The following is a 17,495-nucleotide window of genomic DNA, read 5'->3' as shown; positions in this document are numbered from 1 at the left end:
AGAACTTCGTGAACCACCCATAAGCACACTTGAACTAAAGGAAACATGCACATTTCATAAGTGATCATTAATGCTCTAACTCAACTCTGATAGCATATTTTTCAGGATAGTTTTGTTACCGTTTTTTCCCAGTGATGTTCCTAAGTGCTGCTTTTATCTTTTGCAGGCTGTCTTAATGATGGACTCAGAAAAAAGAATACGATTACTTCAGTTTGTCACTGGCACATCCCGTGTGCCCATGAATGGATTTGCTGAACTGTATGGTAAGGATTTCCATCGGTCATTAAAAGATGGAGCTTATGGCAGTTGTCTTTTTCATGGCTGACTAGTCTTCAAGCTTCTATCATTTATACAAATATTTAGCTTAATTTTAAAAATTAAGATTTTAAAATGATTATAATTCGATACACTGAAGTAGGTCAAAATATATGTACACCTTCTAATCAGAGAGCAAAGGAGAAAACTGCAAACGTGAAATGACTCAAGTTACTTCCCGTTCTTGAATTTTAAATTTGATTCCCACCCTGCATTCCATTACAGAAAAAGCATTGCCTGTAGTGTGATGGTTTAGGGGGCAGGCAGCATGTAAAGTTCCACAGGGTGTTAGTAAGCGTACAACAAAACACAGAGAGTATCATAGTAGAATACATTTGGGGAAAGAACGGACTAAATGAAGTTAAATATTCTGTTTATTGGAATGACATTTACCTGCTTTTAAAGATACCAAGAAGAACAAATCTTTCAGAGGAAGTAGAGCCAAGATTGGAGCCCTACTGTCCCCTCCTTGGTAAACCTGGTTTCCTTGTTAAGCTTCATTTATATCTGTTTGCAGAACCTGTCAAGCAGCTGCCACTTCTCCACCTAGAGTAACCACTCCCAGTAGGAAGGCTGAGACAAGAGCTTTGCTGCTCACCAATGTGCTCATTGGAAAGACAAATCCAGTTAAGCAGGGCAAACACCCCTTCCATCTGTAGATCCAGTGCCCTCTTCTATGCAGCCCAGGCCTACAGCCGTCCAGTGATATAATGAATTTTTTGGAATTTGGGGGAGATATCCCACACACAGGTCCAGAGTTATTAGTGTTAGACTATAAATTCAAATTCTTAAGGGTTTACAAAAGAAGTAGAAGTTGCTTCAGAATGTTAATATTGCAGTGCAGTGTTACCTAGCCAATAGAAAGTATGTTACATTTTTTTTTAACATCTTTATTGGAGTACAATTCCTTTACAATGGTGTGTTAATTTCTGCTGTATCACAAAGTGAATCAGCTATACGTATACATATATCCCCATATCCCCTCCCTCTTGTGTCTCCCTCCCACCCTCCCTATCCCACCCCTCTAGGTGGTCACAAAGCACTGAGCTGATCTCCCTGTGCTATGCGGCTGCTTTCCACTACCTATCTATTTTACATTTGGTAGCGTATATATGTCCATGACACTCTCTCACTTCGTCCCAGCTTACCCTTCCCCTTCCCCGTGTCCTCAAGTCCATTCTCTACGTCTGCATTTTTATTCCCATCCTGCCCCTAGGTTCTTCAGAACCTTTTATTTTTTTTAGATTCCATGTATATGTGTTAGCATACAGTATTTGTTTTCCTCTTTCTGACTTACTTCACTCTGTATGATAGACTCTAGGTCCATCCACCTCACTACAAATAAATCAATTTCGTTTCTTTTTATAGCTGAGTAATATTCCATTGTATATATGTGCCACATCTTCTTTATCCGTTCATCTGTTGATGGACACTTAGGTTGTTTCCATGTCATGGCTATTGTAAATAGTGCTGCAGTAAACATTGTGGTACATGACTCTTTTGTTTGTTTGTTTGTTTGTTTTTGCGGTACGCGGGCCCCTCACTGCTGTGGCACCTCCCATTGCAGAGCACAGGCTCCGGATGCGCAGTCTCAGCAGCCATGGCTCACGGTCCCAGCCGCTCCGCAGCATGTGGGAATCTTCCCGGACCGGGGCACAAACCCATGTCCCCTGCATTGGCAGGCGGACTCTCAACCACTGCGCCACCAGGGAAGCCCATGACTCTTTCTGAATTATGGTTTTCTCAGGGTATATGCCCAGTAGTGGGATTGCTGGGTCATATGGTAGTTCTATTTTTAGTTTTTTAAGGAACCTCCATACTGTTCTCCATAGTGGCTGTATCAATTTACATTCCCACCAACAGTGCGAGGGGGTTCCCTTTTTTCCACACCCTCTCCAGCATTTATTGTTTGTAGACTTTTTGATGATGGCCATTCTGACCAGTGTGAGGTGATACCTCATTGTAGTTTTGATTTGCATTTCTCTAATGATTAGTGATGTTGAGCATCCTTTCATGTGTTTGTTGGCAATCTGTATATCTTCTCTGGAGAAATGTCTATTTAGGTCTTCTGCCCATTTTTGGATTGGGTTGTTTGTTTTTTTGATAGTGAGCAACATGAGCTGCTTGTATATTTTGGAGATTAATCCTTCGTCAGCTGCCTCATTTGCAACTATTTTCTCCCATTCTGAGGGTTGTCTTTTCATCTTATTTATGGTTTCCTTTGCTGTGCAAAAGCTTTGAAGTTTCATTAGGTCCCATTTGTTTATTTTTGTTTTTATTTCCCTTTCCCTGGGAGGTGGGTCAAAAAGGATCTTGCTGTGATTTATGTCATAGAGTGTTCTACCTATGTTATCCTCTAAGAGTTTGATAGTGTCTGGCCTTAAATTTAGGTCTTTAATCCATTTTGAGTTTATTATTGTGTATGATGTTAGGGAGTGTTCTAATTTCATTCTTTTACATGTAGCTGTCCAGTTTTCCCAGCACCACTTATTGACGAGGCTGTCTTTTCTCCATTGTATACTCTTGCCTCCTTTATGAAGATAAGGTGACCATATGTGTGTGGGTTTATCTTTGGACTTTCTATCCTGTTCCATTGATCTATATTTCTGTTTTTGTGTCAGTACCGTATGGTCTTGATTACTGTAGCTTTGTAGTATAGTCTGAAGTCAGGGAGCCTAATTCCTCCAGCTCTGTTTTCTTTCTCAGGATTGCTTTGGCTATTCGGGGTCTTCTGTGTTTCAATACAGATTGTGAAATTTTTTGTTCTAGTTCTCTGCAAAATGCCATTGGTAGTTTGATAGAGATTGCACTGAATCTGTACATTGCTTTGGATAGTAGAGTCATTTTCACAATGTTGACTCTTCCCATCCAAGAACATGGTATATCTCACCATCTGTTATTATCATCTTTAATTTCTTTCATCAGTGTCTTATAATATTCTGCATACAGGTCTTTTGTCTCCTTAGGTAGGTTTATTCCTAGGTATTTTATTCTTTTTGTTGCAATGGTAAATGGGAGTGTTTCCTTGATTTCTCTTTCAGATTTTTCATCATTAGTGTATAGGAATGCAGGAGATTTATGTGCATTAATTTTGTATCCTGCAACTTTACCAAATTCATTGATTAGCTCTAGTAGTTTTCTGGTGGCATCTTTAGGATTCTCTATGTATAGTATCATGTCATCTGCAAATAGTGACAGTTTCACTTCTTCTTTTTCAATTTGTATTCCTTTTATTTCTTTTTCTCCTCTTATTGCCGTGGCTAGGACTTCCAAAACTATGTCGAATAATAGTGGCAAGAGTGGACATCCTTGTCTTGTTCCTGATCTTAGAGGAAATGCTTTCAGGTTTTCACCATTTAGAATGATGTTTGCTGTAAGTTTGTCATATATGGCCTTTATTATGTTGAAGTAGGTTCCCTGTATGCCCACTTTCTGGAGAGTTTTTATCATAAATTGGTGTTGAATTTTGTCAAAAGCTTTCTCTGCATCTATTGAGATGATCATATTGTTTTTATCCTTCAATTTGTTATTATGATGTATCACACTGATTGATTTGCATATATGGAAAAGTCCTTGCATCCCTGGGATAAACCCTACTTGATCATGGTGTATCAACTTTTAACGTGTTGTTGGATTCTGTTTGCTAGTATTTTGTTGAGGATTTTTGCATCTATATTCATCAGTGATACTGGTCTGTAATTTTCTTTTTTTGAGTATCTTTGTCTGGTTTTGGTGTCAGGGAGATGGTGGGCTCATAGAATGAGTTTGGGAGGGTTCCTTCCTCTGCAATTTTTTGTAAGACTTTGAGAAGGATGGGTGTTAGCTCTTCTCTAAATGTTTGATAGAATTCACCTGTGAAGCCCTCTGGTCCTGGGCTTTTGTTTGTTGGAAAATTTTTAATCACAGTTTCAATTTCAGTGCTTGTGATTGGTCTGTTTCTGTTTCTTCCTGGTTCAGTCTCAAAAGGTTGTGCTTTTCTAAAAATTTGTCAGTTTCTTCCAGGTTGTCCATTTTATTGGCATATACTTGCTTGTTGTAATCTCCCATGATGCTTTGTATTTCTGCAGTGTCAGTTGTTACTTCTCCTCTTTCATTTCTAATTCTGTGTCAATTTTGTTTATCTTCTCAAAGAACCAGCTTTTAGTTTTATTGATCTTTGCTATTGTTTCCTTCATTTCTATTTCATTTATTTCTGATCTGGTCTTTATGATTTCTTTCCTTCTGCTAACTTTGGGGGGTTTTATGTTCTTCTTTCTCTACATGCTTTAGGTGTAAGGTTAGGTTGTTTATTTGAGATTTTTCTTGTTTCTTGAGGTAGGATTGTATTGCTCTAAACTTCCCTCTTAGAACTGCTTTTGCTACATCCCATAGATTTTGGGTCGTCGTGTTTTCATTGTCATTTGTTTATAGATATTTTTTTATTTCTTCAGTGATCTCTTGGTTATTTAGTAGAGTATTGATTAGTCTCCATGTATTTGTATTTTTTACCATTTTTTCCCTGTAATTGATATCTAGTCCTATAGTGTTGTGGTTGGGAAAGATACTTGATACAATTTCAATTTTCTTAAATTTACCAAGGCTTGATTTGTGACCCAAGATATGATCTATCCTGAAGAATATTCCATGAGTGCTTGAGAAGAAAATGTATTATGTTGTTTGGGGGTGGAATGTCCTATAAATATCAATTAAGTCCATCTTGTTTAATGTGTCATTTGAAGCTTGTGTTTCCTTATTTATTTTCATTTTGGATCATCTGTCCATTGGTGAAAGTGGGGTGTTAAAAGTCCCCTACTATGAATGTGTTACTGTCGATTTCCCCTTTTATGGCTGTTAGCATTTGCCCTATGTATTGAGATGCTCCTATGTTGGGTGCATAAATATTTACAATTGTTATTATTTCTTCTTGGATTGATCCCTTGATCATTATGTAGTGTCCTTCTTTGTCTCTTGTAATAGTCTTTATTTTAAAGTCTATTCTGTCTGATATGAGAATTGCTACTTCAGCTTTCTTTTTATTTCCATTTGCATGGAATATCTTTTTTTCCATCCCCTCACTGTCAGTCTGTACATGTCCATAGGTCTGAAGTGGGTCTTTTGTAGGCAGCATGTATATGGGTCTTGTTTTTGTATCCATTCAGCCAGTCTTTGTCTTTTGGTTGGAGCATTTAATCCATTTACATTTAAGGGAATTATTGATATGTATGTTCCTATTACCATTTTCTTAATTGTTTTGGGTTTGTTATTGTAGTCTTTTCCTTCTCTTGTGTTTCCTGCCTAGAGAAGTTCCTTTAGCATTTGCTGTAGTGCTGAATTCTCTTAGCTTTTGCTTGTCTGTAAAGGTTTTAATTTCTCCATCAAATCTGAATGAGATCCTTGCTGGGTAATCTTGGTTGTAGGCTTTTCCCTTTCATCACTTTAAATATGTCCTGCCACACCCTTCTGGCTTGCAGAGTTTCTGCTGAAGGATCAGCTGTTAACCTTATGGGGATTCCCCTGTATATTATTTGTTGCTTTTCCCTTGCTGCTTTTAATATGTTTTCTTTGTGTTTAAGTTTTAATAGTTTGATTAATATGTGTCTTGGCGTGTTTCTCCTTGGATTTATCTTATATGGGACTCTCTGCGCTTCCTGGACTTGACTATTTCCTTTCCCATATTAGCAATGTTTTCAACTATAATCTCTTCAAATACTTTCTCAGTCCCTTTCTTTTTCTCTTCTTCTTCTGTGACCCCTGTATTTCAAATGTTGGTGCGTTTAATGTTGTCCCAGAGGTCTCTGAGACTGTCCTCAATTCTTTTCATTCTTTTTTCTTTATTCTGCTCTGCGGTAGTTATTTCCACTATTTTATCTTCCAGGTCACTTATCCTTTCTTCTACCTCAGTTATTCTGCTATTGATTCCTTCTAGAGAATTTTTCATTTCATTTATTGTGTTGTTCATAATTGTTTGTTTGCTCTTTAGTTCTTCTAGGTCCTTGTTAAACGTTTCTTATATTTTCTCTATTCTATTCCCAAGATTTTGGATCATCTTTACTTTCATTACTCTGAATTCTTTTTTGGGTAGATGCCTATTTCCTCTTCATTTGTTTGGTCTGTTAGGTTTTTACCTTGCTCCTTCATCTGCTGTGTATTTCTCTGTCTTCTCATTTTGCTTAACTTACTGTGTGTGGGGTTCACAGGCTGCAGGTTCATAGTTCCCGTTGTTTTTGGTGTCTGACATCAGTGGGTATGTTGGTTCAGTGGGTTGTGTAGGCTTCCTGGTGGAGGGGACTGGTGCCTGTGTTCTGATGGTTGAGGCTGGATCTTGTCTTTCTGGTGGGCAGGACCACATCCAGTGGTGTGTTTTGGGGTGTCTGTGAACTTATTATGATTTTAGGCAGCCTCTCTGGTAATGGGTGGGGTTGTGTTCCTATCTTGCTAGTTGTTTGGCATGGGGTGTCCAGCACTGTAGCTTGCTGGTTGTTCAGGGGAGCTGGGTCTTAGCATTGAGATAGAGATCTCTGGGAGAGCTCTCACCAACTGATATTACGAGGGGCTGGGAGGTCTCTTGTGGACCAATGTCCTGAACTCAGCTCTCCCACCTCAGAGGCTCAGGCCTGACACCCGGCCGGAGCACCAAGATCCTGGGTCATCCTGGAGAAGATGGACTGAAGCCAGGAGAAAGCTAGATGATGGGAGACCTGTCAGAAGGCTTGTTTGGTGAGATCAGGCAAAGGATGGTGACATTCTGTACCCAGGCTTTACTCGCGAAGGGGAAAGGGGTGCCTCGGGAAGCCAAGTGCGAACTTCCATGCTCCATGCAAAAGTATGTTACATTGATATTGGTTGACTTACAGGAAGTTTTCCAGATGGATTGTTTAGGTGAGAGAATCAAGGGGAAAGGAAATATGATTCCATGCTATGGAAAACACAATGACAAAAGTACTGAAATTGTAACTGTATGGATAATGGTGATGGGTGATGTGTGAAAAGCAATGCTTTTTGAGGAAAGAGTAATATGGAAAATTTAGGTATTTTTAGTGCTGCTTCTGACAATTATCCTCACACACACATATTTGGATATGAGTCTAAGACATCAGAGAAGTATGGAAGGTGTCTCATCATGTTGTCAGCATTGATGACCTGGGAGGTTGGAGGAATTTGAGAATTGGAGAAGGAAGAGCTAAGCGAAAACTCCAAAGGAAAAAAAAAGTTTCTAAGAATGTCCATAATAGGAGGAAAATGTAGCATGTATAACATGATCCCGTGCACATAAAATCCTATATAGATGCGCATGTACAAAAAGATTCATGATAGGATGTTTACTCAGATTTAATGGTGGAATTTCAGGTGATTTTTGCATCTTTCATTATATAATCTCACTGCAAAAAAAAATAAAGCAATGGAGAAAAAATAATCAGAAAAAGCTGTTTTCAGTGGGACTCAAAAACACACATTTTCTGTGTACCTGTGACAGAGGGGGTATATGGAAATGCAGGGCTAGGAAACAGCCAAAGCCCTGTCAGACACACAATCCCCACTCCCTGCCCCAGGGCAGAGGGATACTGTGGTCCCAAATGCACTGATAGAAGAGGAGACCTCATTTCATGGCTGGACAGTAAAGTCATCAGGCCCAGGACAACATTATTTCTTCTGAGTTTAAAGCAACTAGATGTTCTCTGTGTGCTTAAGTTCTACATTAGCAAAAGTGAGTTGTGAAATGCCCAGAAATTCCTGTAAGACAAATTGAAACCAAAGCAACTCTTCTTCCTTGTAGGCTCAAACGGACCACAGTCATTTACAGTTGAGCAGTGGGGCACCCCTGAGAAGCTGCCAAGAGCTCATACGTGGTAAGCAGTTTCTCTGACCCTAGAGAACAAGTCCTCAGAGACAGAAGGTCCTCTTACAGTCTGGGTACGGAAGGTCTAGTTCCCTCTGTGCTGTGTTGGTGGCAGATATGGAGGGGGAGGGGGGAGAGGAGAGGAGGAGGGCCGGGAATCAGCCACACCAACCCAGGAACAGCTGTTTCTTTACTGGGCAGGCCTGAAGACCAGGCAGCTGAACACTGGAGAGACCCATCTAAACTTTTGACCTGGGGACATCCCTGGCGGTCCAGTGGTTAAGATTCGGTGCTTCCACTGTAGGGGGCACGGGTTCGATCCCTGGTCAGGGAACTAAGATCCCAGATGCCACACGGTACAGCCAAAAAAAAAAAAGGTAAACTGTTGACCATATCTTGCTTCCATCACATGAATGATGATCCATCCCAAGAAGAACTAGAACATTCCATTTTGAAGGTTCAAATGACAGGAGCCCAGACGTTTGGAGATCAGGGTGGAGGTGAGAGGTCACCACCAAGAATTCATGGGGAGAGTCCACACCTAGAGTCCAATCCTAAACATTCCTTCTCCCTGAGGAGAAAAGGTCTTTTCGTGTGGTTGAAACATAGCACGCATAGCTGCACCATGAATAGTTTGCCCTGGGAACTCGCTTTGTCAGTGTCTGCAATAACCGGCCCCTCTCTGTTCTTTCAGCTTTAATCGCTTGGACTTGCCACCGTATGAGTCATTTGAAGAATTATGGGATAAACTTCAGATGGCCATTGAGAACACTCAGGGTTTTGATGGCGTTGATTAGATTACAAGTAACAATCTATGGTGTTTTACTGCCGCTTTTTTATAAGCAAAATCTTGACTTAAAATTTTCCAGGGAACTACTAACCCTTGGCCATTGATACTTCCCAGATATTGGAGAAAATCATGTCAAAGAATTAGAAGAAATAGTATGACAACTTTTCCATTATTTCATTCACTTATATAAGGTGTTGCTTTTACGCAGTTGTGTTGTTCTATCTTGAGTTCACCCTCTACTATATAAGTCCTGTGTGCCTGAAATCGTGAGTTTTGTCCTTGACGTTTACCTCTTTTACAGTATTTGCCAGGCAGTTTCTTAAACTACTGAAATTATAACTGTGAAATATTTGTGATAAGTGTCATGTGTGAAAAGTTTGATGCTTTTTGAGAAGGAAACTGAAATTGGGGGAAAAAACTTTAGTATTGAGTACACTACAATATAGTCAGTGCTGCCTGCAGCTAGTTATAATTTTGTAGACCTGCCTACTGCACGTTACTGCCCAGATTTTTGGAAAAATCTTAGAAAGTATGTTACCTATATTTTTAGTCAACTGATTCACTTGCAAAAAGCTGTTTACTTCTTCATTTTAAAAAGCATTTGGCTTTTGTTAATATGCGGTTTTACTAAGCAAGGTGGTTCATAAGACGTGAAGCAAATTCAAATTTGCAAAGAGTTAAAGGTATTAACGCCTCCCTCTTGCCTGTATATCCTTATGGCTCATTGGTAGAGTCATCACTCTTTACTGTGTTCGTTTAGTTAAAAGAATTCCTTCTTCAAACTAAAGCTTGACAAAGCAGTATTCCTAAATAAGCCTTGAAGAACTGAGTTAAATGTATAATACTTGCCTTTACTAGTCATTCTTTACAGTTGCACAATTATGTAGTAAATACATGTTTACAGGGTTTATTATGTTTACAGATTAAGCTAATCTCTGCAGTTGCATTTTTATATTTTTAGTATTTCACTTTAGTCAAAAAACCAAATAATTTGTTAAAAATAACCAAAGAATAGTTATAAGGCATAATTTGTATTAAATTACCAGATTTCTTATGCTTTTTTAAAAACCTGTTTACTATGAAAATGTTTTGCTATAAATCCAAAACTCTTTAGGCAAAATGCTACAGATAGACTCCGACTTTAACCAAACTGAAGTACATAAAAATCCTGTGCATGTATTCAGTGAAGGTTTACTGAATGCCTGCGATGTGCATAGCTCTGTCTAGGCCCTGGGGTGAGAGTTGTCAGCTTCAAAGAAATCTAGCTGAGTCCCCATCCTCAGGGAATTTAGAGATGTGTAAAGGAATTTTCAAACAATCAAAAGTCAGTCGGGGTGAGCAGAATAAGGCAAAAGGGAAAGTGTTCCAGTGCACCTGCAAAGATAAGTGTGCCAAGACTGTATTTATATATTTTATACCTACCTTGGAATGATTATATAGAAAATGCTCTTGCAAAAAGATAAAGCTATTTCTCAATATGGTATCTTTGTGATTTAGGGGTAATTGTAAATATATGTTATTAATCTTCTTAAATACATACATACATATATATATATATATATATATATATGCATACTCTGAGAGTTGTAAAAAGTGCATCTGGCTCTTGGTTAAAGTTTGTTGGGGTGTAACACAATGGGTACCATTCAGCACCTGGTAGGGATGTCCCATGTGACAGAAGCAAAACCACTTTCCAAACAGCACATCAGCAGCTCAGCTTAGGGAGAGTAATTCACAGATCTATGTACCCTGTGTCTTCTCTTCACCTTGCTAACTAGCATTCAGGGGAGACCAGCAGGTGTAGCCCTAATTTTATCACTTACCAAATGTTTAAACTGAGGCAGCATACTTCACCTCTCCGGGCTCCTGGTTCTTCACCCGTCAAAGGAGAATAATCATGCACACTCTCATTGTCATGTAAGATTATTGTAAATTCCAGAAAGCTGCTTTGTAAAGTATCATATGATCAGAGGGTGCTTTGCGCTGACCATCAGATTTTGTCAAATCAGGTGTGAACACGAACTACACTCCCAAAGGAAAATCTCTTCATTTAAAAATAAGATGAGTGCTGACAGACAAGAAAGTAGGAACATCTCTGATATTGAATACATACAGATATACATATGCATGTTTATCTGTACATGGATCTTACCATCAGAATTCATTTTCTCTACATGAGCAAAGTAATATTAATATGGGCCAATGCATTTTGGAATGTTCTCATTGTGTAGAACTGAATGTGAAAACTATTTTTGTTAAAACAAGATTTTACCACACGATTGTTTGTCGCTTCTGTGAAATACAGCAGATAGCAGAGCTTGAGAAAATATAAAGCTTGCTTTTCGTCCGATTCATTCACGTGGATGATTCTGTGTCTCAGCTAAAGCAGGGTGTTAAAGAGACCAGACGCTCCCACCAGCCCCCAGCCACAGACCATCATCTCCCAGGTGTGCACTGATGGTCCAAAAGGCACCTGTATCAAGCAACACAGCCCCTCATCCCAGATAGCAAAGTTTCTCAAATGCATTCTACGGCTGGAAGTAAATAGGGTCATTTATGTAAAGCAAGGACGTCGGGGTTTTTTAGAGTTATAAGCACATAATTTTAGCCTATTATTTTCTCTGTAATCAAACAAATTTTAACAGGCATAAAATTGTGCTACAAATGCATTTCATCCTAATTTAAATGGTTACTTCTTTTCATTTTTTATTTATAATGCTGAAATTATTCCAGAGAATTATCAAGTTAAACAATTCGTTTGGATTATAAGCCACTTGACATTGTTTTTTTAAAATCTTCTCATATGGGAAAAAGATATCAAGATTAATGTATCAAAATTTATTGCATACTTTAAAATATAAAACCATTTTTTAAAATCTTGATGCCACAAATAAAGTTCTATTCTAGTAAAAACAGAAACTGTGATTCATTTTCAAATAGAAATGTTTCCAAGCCGTTATCCTTAGCCAATAGCTCCTGATCTAGTTCTCTGCAGCAACACATGGAATTCTCAAGACAACCTTGAATTGATAGCAGGTTACCTAGCATGATTATAAACTCTTAACCACAGAGAATCTCCATTTTACAAACAGGTCCTGTTCCCCAAATCTGGTTGTTAGTAAAATATACAGAAGGCAATATAATAATAAAGTTACAAATGGACTGGATTTCAGACTTGCTGTTGTTCATTCCAGAGACCAGCCATGGAACCTATTTATAACATTGTTTCTATGAGAAGAGGAATTCCAAGTGTTACTTCAGAAGTAAGTATCTTTTCATCCTTCCTCTGAACTCCTGGAAGTTTCCCAGTTAGAAGGGAATCCAACACCCTCACCCCCAGTCAGCCCTAGGAAGGTGCTGTTCCAGCCCTGTTTCTGCCAAAATCCAGACTAGTTGTAATCTATGGGGTCCAGACGCCTGCCTTCCCCGCTTCCACCCTTCCAGAGCTCACCAGCTCGGGTGGTAGCTAGCCGGCACCGTGCCTCCCTGTACAGGAAGTCCTTGCTTTGCTGTCCATCAGGGCAGGCACATTCCTTTTTATAAAGGAGATTATACTAAGTGTTAGAATCGCAGGACCTCACTGTGAATAGTGGGCTTCAGTAGATTTGTGTGTATTTTTCTTGAGCGTTAAAGAATATCGCTAAATTGGCGGCCTGTTTCGGTTCTGCCAGTCTCTTCATCTGCTATCCATCCTATGCAGTCCCTCCATCCCACACCAGTGTCTCCTTTCTCATGTACAAATCTGATCAGGTTACTCTGCCAAAAACACTCTGAAAGCTCCCCAGAGCCAGAAGGAAGAAGCCCAAACCCGTTGGCATGAAATGCAGTCTGTCCCCAGCTTAATGCATGAGTTCCACCTTCCATCGTACCCCACTCAGGCACCCTGCCCTCCACCCAAACCACGCCTCCCTCCAGTCCTTAATCACTGAAAACTTCTCTGCACATGCTTATGTCCACTTGCAAAATCACTCCTCCTCTTGGAGCAGTGGAAGGGTGCCGTGGCCTAGCAGTTGGTACCTAGTAGCATGAATGGGATCGTATATTGCTAGGCTTTGTGTACATAATTCTCGCCTACAAACTTGGGCAGCTTGAAAACAGGGACTTCTTTGTATACCTTTTTAATATGTTCATTCTCCAACACATAAATACAATGTGAGTATTGTTTGTGTATAGACCCAGTGCACGTGTATTGAGCACCTACAGCGTCCCTGGCCCTGTGCAGTAATATGCAGGAAGCTCTGTGTATAGGGGGATGATGGGAACTGTGAAAATACACATGCAGAGAAGGAGCTTGACCGAGATCCTATGGAGCACCAGGGTCTGCAGTAAACACTTTACGTGGGTCCCATTTAATCTTCATAAAAACTCAGTGAGGCAGGTTTTATAGGCTCAAAAAGGACAAGTAATACACCTGAGGCCACACAGCATATAAGCTCAGTGGATTATGAACCACAACAAAAAAAAAGAAAGCTGTAGAATCCAATCAGCAAATTACCAAGGTGTATTCGTTTTCTGTTGCTGCATAACATATGACCACAAAGCTAGCAGCTCAAATCAACACCCATTCATCATCTCACAGTTCAGTCAGTCATTAACTCCACATGGAATCTAAAATATGACACAAGTGGACTTACCTACGAAACAGAAACAGACTCACAGACATAGAGAACAGACTCGCGGTTGCCAAGGGGTAGGTGGGGGAGGGAGGGATTGGGAGTTCGGGATTAGCAGATGCAAACTATTGTGTATAGAATGGATAAAAAAACAAGGTCCTACTGTATAGCACAGGGAACTATATTCAGTATCCTATGATGAGTCATAATGGAAAAGAATATGAAAAAGTGTATATGTATAACTGAATCACTTTGCTGTTTAGCAGTAATTAACAGAACACTGTAAATCAACTATACTTGAATAAAATTAATTTTAAAATTAACAAAAAAGAAATCCACATGGGCTCAGCTGGCTTCTCTACTTAGGGCCTCACAGGCCAAAACCAAGGTGTCAACCAACCGAACTCTTAGCTGCTCCAATGATTCTTCAGTTGTTGACAGAATCCACTTCCTTGTGGCTAGAGTTCTGAGGTCCCCATTTTCTTGCTGGCTGTCATCTGGGGACCAGTCTAACCTTCTACAGGCCACATACATTTCTCACCACTTGGCTGTTCCATCTTCAAGCCAGCAATGGTGTGTGCAATCCTTTTCATGCTTAGAACCTCCCTTGATGCCTCCTTTTGCCGTCCTCTCTGCCACCAGGTGGAGAAAATTCTCACTTTCCAAGGCTCACTTGATTAGTCCCACTTCTATCATCTCCCCTTTTGAAGTCGACTGTGCTGTAGGCATAACACAGTCGTGGTGGGGGTCACGGATTGCAGGCATTTGGGCCTTGAGCTTTTGGACCATTTGTAGAAATTCCACCTCCCACACAACCTAAAAGTAGAGGTGGCAAAGGGTTATGGAGATGTGGCTTGAAAAACACTTAAATGTATCTAATTTTATAGTTCGTGGCTCAGGGTTCCATTCTTTACCGATGAAAAGCCTGATAAATGATGGTACTATCAGCCAGTGGATTCACCTTCAGCAGCTGTGAGTTCACGAATCACAACTCAGGTTTGTGGTTTTCTCCGCGGCATCAAGGTTGAATGGGCCTGAAATTAGATTCAACTCATCCTTAGTATATAAAAGAGAACTAGATCATCGCTGCTCTTTTTATTTGTTTGAAGGATTGGTATTCCTTCCCATGAAGTTATGTTCCGGATAATGATGTGAGTACAAATCAGAACAGAGCCGAAAGCAAAGAAAGCCATTCACAGCCCGGAGCTGCTGATCAGTTGCTGGCTTTCAGTCTCCAGAGAGAAGGGGAGGGGCCTCTGGATGCCCTGAGTGTTCGCCTTGGGAAGGTAACCAGAGATTAAAGCCATAACTGGAGGCTGTTGAGGATGCTCAATTCCTTGTTCAGATCCTGATTTAGGTTCTCTTATGAAAAATAATTACTATCAAGGCAAACCCCATACCTTCCTAAGAGCTGTTTTTGTTTAACATAGATTTTATAAATGAGAAACTCAAGCATATTCTCTCCAGTCAGTAAGAGGTAATGAGCACAGTGAGCTAAGGATAATCTGTTTAAACAAACGGGATTTTCATGGATGCTAGACTTGAAAACACGATCCAGATCAAGGACATGGTTAATACTCAGTCACTGTGCCTTAGCCCAAGGATAAACTTCCAGACTTGAAGACAATGAAATAGCTCCAAGGGGATGACCAAATTCTCAATGATGAAGGAGTAGCCGACTAGCTTTGCTTTGCTTTTTCAGTATTGCTGTGTGTTGTAATGTTGTAATGCTTGTGGATAAATGTTGACGTTGTGTGGTTTTAAGTTACAAGGAATTCAGTAATGTGTTATCCTTGTCTACATCTTCAAAAGAAGTGTGAGAAGGGAAAAAAGAAAGCTCTGTTAACTCAGTTACTACCAGAGCTCTGAATATCTGTGGTTTCCCCAATGAGTCAATTTACATACTTTCCCCCATTGCCATCTGGGGACAATGTGGATAGGAATTTGGGGGTTATCATCAAAACATCTAATTACTCATTTAAGCATTGCTAGGGGTGGGAAAGGAGGAACACATAGCACATGCTGCAGGCCTTTGGAAGGTATATTAAGACATTTAAGACTGAGCCAAGGTCTAGTCCAGCATTGTCCAATAGAAATATAATGCAGGTGACATGTAATCTTAAATTTTCTAGTAGCACATTTTAAAGAGTAAAAAGAGATAAATGAATTTAATAGTAATAATGCATTTAATGAAGTATATCTAAAATATTAACATTTCAACATGTAATTAATATAAAATTATTAATGATTTTTTCATTATCTGATACTAAGTCTTCAATATGCAGTGTGTATTTTATGCTTCCAGCACATCTCAGTTCAGAACGGCCACATTTCAAATAGCCACAGGGGGCTGGCGCTACATATTGTACAGCAGTGGAATCAATAGGCCTGGGTCATGCTTAGACACCACAAAAGGGAATGAAGAAGCAGCTGTGAGTGGCTAACCTGGGAAGGTGCAAACTTAGCTTGCTTCCTCCGGGCAACTCCAGAGTCTTGGAAGAAATTTCTCCAAGAGAGCCCAATGTCAAAAACTAAGCAACATTGCAGATAGCCGGTCTGTGGTGATTCCAGATTTGACTTTCAGGAGCTTAAGGTTGGCAGTCTGGTTGCAAGGGGAGCTATCTTTGCACTGTGAAGACACTGTCTCCACAGGGATTCTGTTTGCTAGGGATGGCTTGGGAGAGATCTAATGCAGATTATGGGGAGATAAGCCAAATCACACCTGCAACCTCCTCCTTAGAGCTGAGGTTGCCCCAGACAGTGACGCTGAAGGTGTCCCACGTTGAACGTCATATAATGTGGGCAGAAGCAAACGTGGGAATCGCTGGCAACCAGCATCCAGTGTGAAGCGCTGGATCTAGGACCTTGGAAGATCATCACAGAACAGGGCGAGGGGGATGGGGAATGGGGTGATTTATCAGGAACTGCCAGAAACTGGAGGGTGGCGATGAGACTGGACAACTGGGAGGGTAAGGCCACCGCAGAGGAAGGAACTCCGCGGGGTCACAGGGGGTCACCTGGGGGAGAGCCTCTTTGACGTTGGGAGGAAGGCAGAGGCTGTGGGAGACACAGCTGTTTGTTTTTTCTGCTGCAAAGAGAATAACAAAATGCGATCAGGAGAGCTAATAGACTACAGATGCAGGACTTCTGGCTGAGCGCTCAGACCGGCGAAAGGCTTTGAACTGGAACCAGCCCTCTCATTTTCAGCAGTGCGTGTGGCCCGTGAAAAAGAAAGAGTGAAGTAAAACAAGAGACCCACCAGAGATAATTATGAGTTACTCCCAGCCGGTGAAATAACAGAGGTTATATTGGGCTGGGGGAAAAGTAGGGGTTTGATCATGAAAGGACTTATGTTCAATGCTAAGGAATCTGATCAACAGTGGGGGAAGCTATTCAAGAGTTACATGCCAAAAAGTGTATGCTTTGGTATGAACTTTAGAAAGCTCTTTCTGCCTATTTAAGGGTAGCAGGTCTGGGGGCAGGTGCTAATGTGGAGAGTGTTCCAAGGACGAAGGTGAGAAATGGTAGCGCCTGAAGCCAGGGTTTAGATGTCATATGGAGAGAGGTGCAGCTGGTGGGCAGGGGGAAGCAATAGGGGCGAAGACAGGAGTCTGGGCTGACACCTACCCCAACACCCAGATGGGGGCACCTGGATGGGTGCCGGTGTTGCCACCGCCCCCGCCGGAACAGAAAGGACTGTGAACTTTCCACGGGGTGACATCAGAGGGGAGGCTTCTGATAGGCAGCTGTGGATCTAAAGGTGGGTGAAGATTTGGAGGTTACCAGCAAATAGCTGTGAGCCCATGAGGCGATCGTATTACATGGGCCGCCAACTAAGAAAGCTGATCCAAATTATTAAACACCACTTCTGTTAAGTTAATTTTATTATATTTTGTATGTAATAGAACAAGTGGTGATTGGGGGACGTTTATAAACAATACAATTGGTCGTGTGTTTCCAG

The 17,495-nt window shown here is 40.5% G+C and overlaps 1 protein-coding gene across 5 annotated transcripts in view; it reads left to right on the top strand.

Moving 5' to 3' along the window:
• The window catches only part of NEDD4 (NEDD4 E3 ubiquitin protein ligase), a 134,249-nt gene extending 125,321 nt beyond the window's left edge, over nt 1-8,928 (top strand). For all 5 annotated transcript variants that reach the window (XM_065871230.1, XM_065871229.1, XM_065871228.1 and 2 more), the window contains 3 exons: nt 167-263; nt 8,069-8,141; nt 8,826-8,928. In XM_065871230.1, coding sequence (XP_065727302.1) covers nt 167-263; nt 8,069-8,141; nt 8,826-8,928 — 273 coding nt within the window. The remainder of the gene's footprint in view (nt 1-166; nt 264-8,068; nt 8,142-8,825) is intronic.
• The last annotated feature ends 8,567 nt before the right edge of the window (nt 8,929-17,495 follow it).

This window comes from Phocoena phocoena, chromosome 2, assembly GCF_963924675.1.
Source record: "Phocoena phocoena chromosome 2, mPhoPho1.1, whole genome shotgun sequence".
NCBI classification, from domain to species: Eukaryota; Metazoa; Chordata; class Mammalia; order Artiodactyla; family Phocoenidae; genus Phocoena; species Phocoena phocoena.
Note: the sequence above shows the minus strand (reverse complement) of the source record. Positions and strands in the feature narration are given on the sequence as shown.